The sequence below is a fragment of the Coenobita brevimanus genome, chromosome 67, assembly GCF_032717465.1.
Source record: "Coenobita brevimanus isolate Jiangsu-jjx chromosome 67, ASM3271746v2, whole genome shotgun sequence".
Classification (NCBI taxonomy): domain Eukaryota; kingdom Metazoa; phylum Arthropoda; class Malacostraca; order Decapoda; family Coenobitidae; genus Coenobita; species Coenobita brevimanus.
In genome coordinates, this window is record NC_137020.1 from 32,681,463 (window position 1) to 32,693,463 (window position 12,001).

General features: G+C 42.5%; 2 protein-coding genes across 2 annotated transcripts in view; one reads left to right on the forward strand and one right to left on the reverse strand.

Annotated features, from left to right (window-relative positions):
- LOC145405486 (uncharacterized) overlaps positions 1 to 2,179 on the forward strand; it is a 4,128-nt gene extending 1,949 nt beyond the window's left edge. Inside the window, exons 3-5 of the mRNA XM_080276838.1 lie at positions 61 to 94; positions 320 to 449; positions 906 to 2,179. Of these exons, the coding sequence (XP_080132964.1) occupies positions 61 to 94; positions 320 to 449; positions 906 to 2,179 (1,438 nt within the window). The remainder of the gene's footprint in view (positions 1 to 60; positions 95 to 319; positions 450 to 905) is intronic.
- Positions 1 to 12,001, reverse strand: part of LOC145405614 (uncharacterized) — a 73,186-nt gene that overhangs the window by 41,085 nt on the left and 20,100 nt on the right. The window contains exons 12-22 of the mRNA XM_080276941.1: positions 11,759 to 11,908; positions 10,999 to 11,299; positions 10,328 to 10,530; positions 9,464 to 9,604; positions 8,132 to 8,278; positions 7,676 to 7,747; positions 6,811 to 6,902; positions 6,164 to 6,302; positions 5,287 to 5,516; positions 4,581 to 4,791; positions 4,273 to 4,388 (exon numbers count right to left, since the gene is read on the reverse strand). Coding sequence (XP_080133067.1) covers positions 4,273 to 4,388; positions 4,581 to 4,791; positions 5,287 to 5,516; positions 6,164 to 6,302; positions 6,811 to 6,902; positions 7,676 to 7,747; positions 8,132 to 8,278; positions 9,464 to 9,604; positions 10,328 to 10,530; positions 10,999 to 11,299; positions 11,759 to 11,908 — 1,802 coding nt within the window. The remainder of the gene's footprint in view (positions 1 to 4,272; positions 4,389 to 4,580; positions 4,792 to 5,286; positions 5,517 to 6,163; positions 6,303 to 6,810; positions 6,903 to 7,675; positions 7,748 to 8,131; positions 8,279 to 9,463; positions 9,605 to 10,327; positions 10,531 to 10,998; positions 11,300 to 11,758; positions 11,909 to 12,001) is intronic.

A 12,001-nucleotide genomic window follows, 5' to 3' on the forward strand; every position in this document is an offset into this window, starting at 1 on the left:
TGCATTACATTGCCTAACTCAGAGTAATTCTTTTTTTTTTTTTTTTATCTACTCTTACAGACAATACGTGGACAGGAAAGAAAACGCAGAAGAGGCAAATCAGCAAATTTTATATGTGGTGGATCAAAGGCGGGAGGAGCGAGAAGTGAAGATGGCTGAGGGGATAGACATGAGGACAGAAGATGATGCAGCAAAGAGAAGGGAAGAAGAGGCAAAGAGAAGAGAAGAGGAGGTGGCCGAGAAGACAAGGAAAATGCAAGAGGAAGAGGCAAAGAAGAACGAGGAGGAGCTGGAGAGAAAACGTAAGATGCGGGAGGAGGGAATGTGCCGGAAGTTTGGTAACTGTCCGCCTGGTCAAGTTTTTTGGCCGGCTACACGCGATTGCTACCAGTACCACACCCGCGGCCCGTGTCTCAAGGGGGCATTACTCTATGTTAACCCCACCACTGGTCAGTGACACAATATTTCAGTTAACTTTTCCTTAGCAATTCTCATAATTTTGCCTAACCTACATGACAATATTGTATAAGTAGTAGTAGCAGCAGTTGTTCCCAAGGCAGTCTGGCAATACTGTCAGCCCTTTCGCTAATCCGTGCAGAGTATACAGACTATTTCATTTAATGCTATTATTCTGATGTTCATACTTTTTCAGTAAACTATATCCAATTTTCTCTTTAGTCAGCCATTGCGGGATGTTATAATGACAGTGATGAAGGTGACTGCTAGTGGTTGCAATGACAGTGATGACAGTGGTGTTTATACTGGTAGTTGTTAGAGTGGACTTCGTTAATGATGATGATAATGGCAGTTCTGATGAAAACTGTCAAAAACTGTAACCTTTAGTTAAACTGAAGTGCCACTCACTGATGTAAATTTCTTTGAATATAGCACTAATTTGTTCACAGGTATGCCTGAGTGTGGGTGTGAGAGAAGCGTCATGTTCAGCAACTACTGGCCACTGACAGGGCTGTGCTTTGAGCTGTTCCAACGTGGACCTTGTCCCGCCGGCCACATCTTCCTGTACAACGCCACTCGAGGTGTGACTGAATGTGGATGCAGTGAGGCCCTGGTCACAAACTACCATGCTGAGAGTGGTGGCTGCTATGAACTAGACCAACGAGGTCCCTGCCCACCTGGCCACATCTTTACCTTCAAACCTTCCACCATGACTGCCACATGTACCTGCCGACCTCAACATGCCCTCCATCCACCCACAGGTGCCTGCTATCATCTGTACACCAGAGGGCCCTGCCAAAAAGGGCACTTCTTCACTCCCTCCTTAAGCAGCAACACCACCATAGAGGCAAGGCTGCTACAGGGTCAGTGCCAGGTGTATCCCTGCTCAGGACCCCGCCGCTACCACCCTGCCACGGACTCCTGTCATCGCTTAGGGTGGCGTGGCCCCTGCCAGGATGGTCGTCTATTTATATACCATGAAGATGCACCACTTGTGGGGGATTGTGGCTGCCTGGAGGAGCTTGCAGGGTACTGGCAAGGAGATGGACGGTGCTATGAGGTTGGCAGCAGAGGTCCCTGCCCTCCTAACCAAATACTGGCCTACAGCAAATCTAATGCTGCATCGTTTTGTGCCTGTGATCTCCGTAAGGGGTTTGTGAGGTGGCACGACAACCAGTGTTACCGCCTGGACACGAAGGGTCCCTGTCACCTTGGTCAGATATTGGTTCTTCCAAGGGGACCTCGCCCAGCCCCAACCTGCATCACCCCAAGCCCACAGATTAACCCAGAGGGCCATCACTTTGATCCTTCTCCAGAAATTAACCCACTTAACCAGCCCTTCAACCCAGCTCCAGAAATTAATCCAAACAATCGCCACTTTAACCCAACTCCAGAAATCAATCCACAGACCCATCACTTCAACAGTGTGGTACAGGGTCGGCACCTCCTGCAAAATACCACAGTTGATCCCACCACCACCACACCAAGCAGTGAGCGTACAAGGACTATAGGAAGGGACGGTGAGGTGAGGGAGGGTCTGGGGAGGCTGGGGCAGGGTAGGATGGGTCGGTCCATGGGTGACACTGAGGTTTGGGGAGGGTTGGAGTCACTCGTTCCCCCTGGACACTACTTCACTGGCCGCCCTGATGGTCAGCCTGGTCTCACTCCCTGGTGGGGCCAAAACCCAACACCACATCCCACACAAGCATCAGCACCAGGATAGATCAACCCTATCGCTTTTGCCTGTAATACATATCCCTTTATACATGACTGTCTTGATACTGGAGAGGGATGCCTTCCTGTGGTGACACATATAACTAGGAGGTTCCACTGCCCAGTTATAAAAATCTCTCACCTCCTTCCCTATTCCCTGAAAGGAGGAAGGTGGACAGCAAAGGGTAACATCAACCTGCAATCCACCTGGTTCAAGTCCAGATGAGCCTGAGGAAACAACATTAATACCTGACCACTGTACCTTTTTCTCACCTACTACACTGTTCACTTGTCTAGGATCCCTCTCCTCGTTTATCCATATTCAGCTGAACTCTTACAATTCTTGCTCTACTAGTCTTCAGCCATTCAACATCTATTTCACTGCCAACAAATCTGTATCTTGTCTTCCTTCTCCCCTTCCAATATGTAGGGCATTACTACCATCTATATAACTGGTCAATTTGGCCACCCAGCTGTGATAAACACCATTAGACATACAATTCAAGAACCATCACCACTACATCTCCCTTTAGGGCCATGTCCACACCAAATGCTTGCTTGTGCAGGTGGCTGCAGACAAGGGTTGTACATCACCGAAGTTCTCGCCCACACCTGCTTTCGTCCAGTGAGGCCACTTGCATGAAATGTGGTAATATACAGCTCCTGCCCACACTGCCTGTATCAGCAAGCTCCTGATGTGGATGTAGCCTATTTGTCACCACCACAACTAATATTTACCACCAGTAACAATCACGTACTCTGTTGCAGCCATGAGCATCATGCCATTAACACCACTATTCACTACACATCATAAAAAACATATTCAACAAGTTCCTCTGCTTACTACCCACGTCATTCAGTGCAATTGGGGAATTCTGCTTACTACCCATGTCACTCAGTGCAAACGGCACTACTGGTACTGTCGTTTCTTTAAGCAGATACTTCTACTGTGATGGTATAATACTGTAGTAAAATATCGCAAAGGTGCAGAAAAAAATGAAGATAAAAATACTATGGAACTGTGTGAACAAAGTCAGGATGAGTACCGTTAAATATCTGTGTATCTTTGTTCTGTGAACGATCAACACACTTTTGTATTACTAAAAAAGTATTATAGAACATTAACTGAAATGCTAGAAAAAATAAAATCTGAAGTACAGTATTATTTAATGCTAATAGAACAGTATACTGTAATATGAAAAAAGGATGAAAAAAGTGAGAGAAGATGAGAAAATAAGAAAGCTTAACATGGACTAAGAAATGATGGCTTATGGTGAGACTGCCTGATCAAAAAGAACAATGTGATCCTACTCAGCTCATCCATGATCTTATGCAAGGCATCACACAACAGTGTGGATATGTGGCATTGAAAACTAAAAATTAAGCATAACAAGATGAAAGTGGTGTGATTTAACAGTGAAACTAATTAAATGCTAATATGCAAATACGATGAAATAAAATTACAATCGACCCGCTTACTGATTTTTTGTTTTTCTTATCTTTTTCATACCCTGAGTCAGATTCCAAGCAGACATTCACGAACTGCTGCTGTACAGCCTTTGCCATGTTTTTGTCAGCTACAGCAAACTGGGGTGGTGAGTCAATTTTACTAGTAGCACAGGACATTCATTCTGATCTCATAACTTTGGCTCATCAAAATTCATACAACCATGACTCGGTATTTACACTGTGGAAGTTACCCTGTGCTATCACGTAAAAGCAAACCAACTATAGTTCTGGCATTGAGTCTGTCGTCTAAATCACATCATCACCCCAATCTCTTTCCCACCTCAGGATAGGGATGAAAGTGGGTCCAGAAAGCAAAAGGAAGAGCAGACACGATGGATGAAGCACTATTCAATGGAACGCCCGGTGAAATGGTAACAGATAAACAGATGGACAAACAGATGCAGTCAGTCCTCAATTAAAGTCTAGGATGTGTACAGGCAGAATGTTCCTTAAAGCATAAAAACATTAACAGAGACATGCTTCTGGAAATCACAAGCAAGTCTTAGAGAAAAGATCATGTATTAGTTCTTCAGCAGCTTAATAATGAACAAACTTTAAATGAGGACTAACTATAAAATTAATATAAGTACTCACTCCAACTTGCCCTCCAGCTTGGCGATGGTTGCCTCGAGCTGGGCAATGAACGCCTCCCTCTTGCGCAGGTTGTCCCTCAATTCTGCTAGTTGTTGGGTTCGAGTGTCCACCTCAGTCTGCCCAAGTAAAAGAAGATGTGGGGGGTTAAGCCTAGGAACAAAGCAGATGATAGGGTAGGAAAATATCAGCCACTTCCATATTACCCATACTGAGATGTACAGACCACAAAACTAGGCTACCATAATACAAAACATTTAAAATTAGGTATCATTACATGACTGAACAACTTTTAGTCATCGATCACTTACATTAAGTAAATCCTTGTCATGGTCAAGTCGTGTGAGTGAGTTCCTGAGTGTGGCCAACTCAGTTCGTGCCTGGCCCAGTTCCCCTCGTACCCGCTCCAGCTCCCCTTCCAGCTGCCTCGCTCGCCCCTCCGCTTCACCCAGCTGCCCCAGCCGGAACTCCAGTTGCTGTGTTGCATCTCCCACCTCCCCCACCTTACGTTCAATGAGTTTTCTGGTGGTAGACGGTTACATCTTTAAGTATGTGTGGGCAACGCCAAAGTTCTCATTATAAATAAAAATAATGGATGAGTTCTTAAAATTCATGACTTTCATCAAGCATCTGCTACTGTAAGTGTGGGAAAAACTACCTTCCGTTCAGTCAGTAACCTGTCGGTGTACAAGAATTACATATTTAGAAAGCTGTGGTATTCTGGTGCATGTGGAGGTGTAGGAGGACTACTGGGCCTTGGGATAGGCTACTGCCCCCGAGATATAGGCCCTGAAGCCTTTGCCCAGAGTCGGACACATTAAAAAAAAAAAAAAAAAAAAAAAAAAAAAAAAAAAATGTGAGAGAGAGAGAGAGAGAGAAAATTGCAGATTTAATGGTAAAACAATACTGTACTGTAAAAATGGACAACTCATAATGTGCACTTTCTATATATACAGTAACAGATTTCACCAGTGTTCAAATCTAAAGAGTTTCAAGCCACAATATTCTCCAACGTACTTCATTTCATCACTCTGCTTGCCCTGGAGTCCGAGCTGGTCATGCGCCTGCTGCAGTGCTTCCTGGAGGCCAACCACCTGGTCTTGCAATGAGGCAATGAGGGCAGCCTGAGAGTGCAGCCGCTGGGTCAGGTCTGCTGCTTGACGAGATCCTTCCTCCGTCTGACGCCGTAAATTGGCTGACTCTTCCTCCAGACTGGCCCGCTCTCGTGTTTGCTGCGCTGTGGTGCTCTAGGGTAAAGAGAGAATGGCGAAGGCTGAAAGCATGAAAATGACAATAACAATAAAGTACAACAAATAACAATTCTCACATCATTCAAGCCCTCGTAATCTGGGTTCAACCAAACAAAGCTCAATCTCACAAACCTATCAGGTAACCATCTGCATTTTTTTTTTTTTTAATATGATTCACATACAACTCCCAGTCTGAGTTAACTCATCAACTGTTGCGATGAAACGGTGTCACATCCTTGTGATATGCTTTTTCATATACAGTACAATATACTACATCAATCCAACCTTTATCCAATCTTTTATTATCACATCAAGCACCTCGAGCTAAGCTACTTTGTCCAGAAATTTATGACAAGGATGGCCAGTCACTCATCCCTGAGTGGCATTATGTGACCAATAATCCCAATCACCTCCAGGACTTAGATGCGAAGGCCACAACTGGCTGTATCGCTTTAATCCAACAGACCATATACTTCAGCAGCAGCAGCAGCACTATCACCATCCTGACCACTTTCTCCCACCCAAGATGGGGTGAGGCAGGGTACAGACAGAAAAAAGAGAAAAGCATGAAAGAGAACTAATCAGTACCATGGCCTAGGAAATGGGCCACCTCATCCAACCACCAAAATGAAACTTTCCCTCACCCTCAATTTTTCCTTAAGCTGGTCACGCTCCTTCTTGGTCCTATCAAGGTCAGACATGGCTGCATCTCGGGCTTTCCTGATCTCCATGATGAAGCTCTGTGTTGCTGGTGGGAATTTAGATGTTGCTGCATCCTGCAATCTGAAGTGGATGGATGCTAAGTTAAGACAGCTGGCTTATGAACACTGAGGTTTCAAGAGAATTAGGACATGAAATACAGAAGGGGGTTCCATCCACCTCTTTCTCTTCCTCATCCTCCTCTTTTCAAGAAACTATGATCTTAAGAATGGTGATGTCATGGATGATTACAAGAATTTGTTCCTGCCACTTCTGCAGATGATGTTTATATGTATCACATATGAATAACACCACAGTTATTGTAACTGAACAAGTGCAACAGTGTTTTGAACATTAATGAATACTTTTGAAAGAACTGGTGCCAGATGTTTATATATATCACATATGAATAACATCACAGTTCTTGTACCTGAACAAGTGCAAAGGTGTTTTGCACACTAATGAATACTTTTGGAAGAACTGGTGCTTTATTTTATATATATATCATCATCATCCGGACCTCCTTTCCCACCCATATACTGTATATATATACATATATACATTGTTATTATTGATTCTTGCTCCTACTCACTTCTCAATAGCAGCATGGAGATCCCTGGTGTGGCTGTCAATTTCATTCTTTTCCCTCTCAGCATCAACAAGTTTCTCTGTTAAAATCCGTACCTGCAACATAAGATGTGATGTGCACAAGATGAATATGTGTAACCATTTTTTTCATCATCATCAGTAGCTTCTTTCTTTCTACACCCACGAGATAAAATGTAATATGTAAAATAGGCTGAAAATGTTTTTAACCATCTATTTCATCATTATTCTCATCTTCTGTATCACTCACTTCCACCAACACCCGTAAGATATGACAGAATATGCAAACTGAGCTCATTTTGGCTCTTAATTTCTTTTTCTCTAACTGCAACTCCCTCTCAAGACAAAAGAATTAGGTAAATTTGTCCCTATAACTATTCATTTCTTGTTCTTTTATTGTAACTCTAACTTCTCTTCTCACTGGTATGATAGGATTAGATACACAAAATGAGGTGAAACTGTCTCTTAACTATTAATTCATACTTTAACACTCTCTTCTTCAACTTACAAACAGTCCATTATTACCTCACTGCAATGCAGCCCCCACAGCACAAAAAACTTACTCACCTCAAGCACATCACTATTAACACAGACAGTCCTTTATCACAACCTCAACAAAAGATCTCCAGGTGCACTTAGCTGAAATGGACAGTTTCCTATAGTCCATAATTTCATATCCAGATAAGCTTGATGTCACAAGAACAACAACAACAATAACAAAAATTCATTATATGATGTAATTTTCCCCTCCATTCTCCACTCTCCCATCCTTCCTTCACCTCATCTTCATTCGCTGACTTCCATATCTGTCCATTACAGTTCCCCTTCCTCCTGACACCACTCTCACTTACTTGCGCCTCCAGATCTGCCCTGGCAATGTTGGCCCCTCGTTTCTCTGCCAAGAGTGACTCCATCTCTTGCCTCTGTACAGGGAGGGAATATATGAGTCATGGTTTTCATGTGAAAAATCCAGATTAACCCTTCAAATCTGGACTGACATCCTTTTTTAGTTTATTCTTGCTGCTACCAGACTATTTTACTCAACTTAGGAAAGGCCTCTCATACTGAAAGGGTTTATTAAGGCTATATCTAACCCTTCCAGTTTGAAGAATCCATCAAAAACTGAACAAAATTGTCAGGATATGGCAAATATAAATTTTAAAGACATCCTCAGGCCCAAGAGATTATGGAGAGGCACTAAGTGCTGGGGTAGTTCTATATTGGTGCTGTCATTCTTATAAAACAGATGGTAAAGCTTAAAAATATAGAGAAAATACAAAACTGCATATATAACAGCAAGAACTCACAATGGTTGGTGACACAGTGGGAGGTGAGGCTGTGAGTTGAGCCAGGCGACGGGAGATGTCATTGTACTGAGTGCGAAAGAAGTCTCTCTCTTGCTGGAAGAAGTCTCTCTGACGTATCACACTAGTAATATCCATCTCCTCCTCAGCCTGGTGGATGAAATAAATAAATAAATATACTGTAAAATGAATGAATAAACGAATAAATAAACAAATGAATAAAATAGCCAAGCCCATATTTTCCACTTCAGAATGTAGGGACCCAAGGGTATGCTATTAAGTCCAGTACATTTAAGGGCAGATGACCAGTTTACTTCACTTGATGGCATTACAAAGACTGAAAACCTCTAGTCACCCATCAGAGACTGAAGCTATGCAAGGCCATCACTGTGACTGGGACAATTTAATCATATGACCATCAGACACTAGGAGAAAAAAGGTAGAAATAAATAATCTCTCTTATTATCACAACACCAATCTCAGGTTCAAAGCTACTCAAAAGTTAAATGGTTCTGAGCTGCCCTTTTAAAGGTTCAATATTTTCCTATATGTCACTGATATAATCCACATTATATTAATTATAAAATAATATAAACAACATGCAATACAATATTACATAATATGAAGCCTCATAAGTCATCTAAAATATAGCCCAAAGTACAGTATTGCTAATGCATGATACTTGCAACATTTATGTCACTCTGGTGGAGAAAATGGATAGAAAGAAATAAAGTACATTGATGAATGAAAAGAGTACACACGGTAATTTTATGTTTAGTAAACAGTATTTCATTCTCAATATCATAGAATGGTTTCAGTCATTTTCAGGGATATCTTGCACAATAAGGTTAAATACAATCAGTTCAAGCCTGCAATGTGTGCAGGCAAAACGCAACTTCAGTGAAACACTTTTAGTTTAGACACACTTCCAATTTAACACAGAGAGGCTATTTAAAAAAAGAAAAAAAAAAAATCATATCTAACTTCAAAACAGTTTTACAACGAATCACAATCAACTCTGGGCAAAAAAGTGCAATTCACCAGCAACATAATACAGAAACAGACTGAAACAACTTTAACTCCTTTAATCAGGATGACAACATTTTTAGTTTATCCTCACTCCTAAGTGACAAATCTATTCAACTTTGGAAAGACCATTCATAATGATAAGATTTATTAATGCAATATCTAACCACTATAGTTTGAAAGTCTATCATATACTAGATAAATAATTAGACGAGAAGAATAACATGAAAAAGACAACTCCAGGTTCAATGGGTTAACAATGAAACAACTTTTAAAAAACGAAATTGTCTGCTGTCCCTGTGAGCTAACCTGTGTGGAAGGCTGAGCAAGTGTGGCCTTCAGGTTTTCATACTGTTGGCGGTAGAATTCTCGTTCCTGTTGGTACATCCTCATCTCACTCCGCAGCGCACTGGGGTCACCTTCCACACGGGGCGATGCATCCGATGAACCCTGAGGAGATGGCATGAGATAAAGAATGAAATCAATCCTCTACAGACAGATGCTACTAACAATTCAAATACACGTCACCCTGTCCTATACCATCAGTCCATCTTCCCTCCAACTCTGTCCCATACTTCTACCTCATCTTGAATTTCCTCCTCTTAGATTCTCCATCCACCACATCTGTATACACTCGCCAAGTAAGAAAGTAGGAATAAAAGCATGATATAAATTGATAAGGAAAAAAAAAAATCTTCATCATCTCCCATGTTCTTAATGGTACCTAAGGCTGAGGTGAGGTAAGATTTGAAAAGTGAAATGAGAGTCATTCACATACAATTTAACCCTTCAGAATCTTGGCTACAATGAAAAAAATCAAAATAAAGAGGCACTACCAAAATTTAATAAAGAAATATTACACAAACTATATTCCAGGTTGTGCATCAGCAATTTAATTTTGCAAAGGATTTATACATGCTTGCATGTGTCTGCCTTGCTAACCTGACGACAGCTCTTCATGCTGCATGATCTCTGGCAGTATATTTGCCTCAAACCCTCTACTGTGAGGTCAGTTCACAAGACATCATCCTAGGTCTTCTCAGATCTGTTTCTTGGTGCTCACCTTTCACAGTCACATGCATAGATATTTTCACCCATATTTCATACAGCATTCTCCCCACAACCCTCTCAAAGCCTCCCTGTGCATCAACATGTAGAGGCAAAATATGTTACCCTAGTGAACGGTGGTCGTAGAGGTGCCCTGTCACTATCTGGTGGGGGTACAGCCATGGGGGGAACAGGGCCTGGTGGCGGCGGCTGAGGGGCGGCAGCGGAAGGCGGACCACGAGCCAGCTGGAGATTAAGCTGCTGACGGAAATACTCCATCTGCTGCTTAAAGAAGTCTCGCTCTCGACGGATGGACTCAAGATCAGCTGCTGAGAAGAATACCATTGAATGATGTAGTATCAGAAAGCATGTAGCAGGCTCCATGTGTTTCTTGCACTTCTCTCACCTCTACTAAATGCAAACAACCGGTGATGAATAAAGATAATGTGAAGACAAAGCTGAAAACTCAATCCCACAAAAATGTCATGACTTGCAAATGCTGAACATAGGAACATAAGAAAATAACTTCAAATGGCCACCTGTCCCATGCTAAGCAATTAGTGAAAGGGGGACTAGACTACAAGAACAATAAGACTTCACAAGACTGTTCTGATTATAAATGATCAATACTATAATGTTAAAATGGCATGTTCAACTCTACAATCATTTAATGGGCCACACTCTTATTCACTGACCACTCAGGCCCCTGGAATCCTGATTCACCACACAGGTATAAGCAATCACACTCAGGTGCTTCACATTACTTATCAGCTACAGTCCCCCCCACAAACGCTCACCAGTAGTGGGTACAGATTGTGGGCGTGGAGGAGGGGTGCCAGGTAATGTCCCTGGGACCAACACAGGAACTGTGGGTGGGACACCAGGTGGGGCTGCTGCAGGCTGAGGTGGTGGAGGCTGACCCACACCCACACCAGTCCCTGATACACCAACACCAGCCCCTGACCCACTCCCAGATGCCAAAGAACCCCCTGATCCGACTCCCTGTTGGTTACGTAGGCTCTGGTACTGGGTCTTGTAGAAGTCACGTTCCTGCCGCAGTACATCACGCTCGTACAACACACGTGCCAGCTCCGTCTCCTTGATTCAGGTGGAAAGGGATCAACATAGAGGGTATGTGAATATGGGTGAAAGAATGGATTTATCTATAAAGATGTAACACAAGTATCATTACCAATAAACTCCTGGTAATGCAAAAAAATTAGTCATAATCGTCATCATCACCATCATCTCATCCCACTTCTTTTTCCCACCTAAAAGTGGGCTGAGATAGGACTCAGAAAGCAAGGAATGAGGAAAACATAATAGGAGAACAAATCAACAGCATGCCTGAGAAATAAAAGTCATCACGAGCTATGCACATAAACCACATTAATTTACATTCCTGCTCATGTTATCATATGTAACTACTTGATACCATGCAAATTAAAATCTTGGACTCAACTGAGCTTTCTCTGTATCTATCCAAGACCCTTCTTAAACCTATGGCCATCTAATATACAGTAATTTAACCCTTTGAAGGCCCAACAAACTGCTCACCGGGGACACAGCCTTGGATCGAGCGCGTGAAACTTGCATGGGTGTGGATGGGGTGGATGAAGGCTTAGTCTTCAGCAGGTCTAATAACTGCACCACCTGTTCACTGTAATACTCTCGCTCCTTCTCTGCCTGACGCTTCTCTCCCTGGGTCTGGATGCAATGGCATTGTGTAAGGACAGTATGTGCTTGATCAATATTTTGTGACAGGCAATCTTTTCTATGGAAAACGTCAATAAAAGAAAC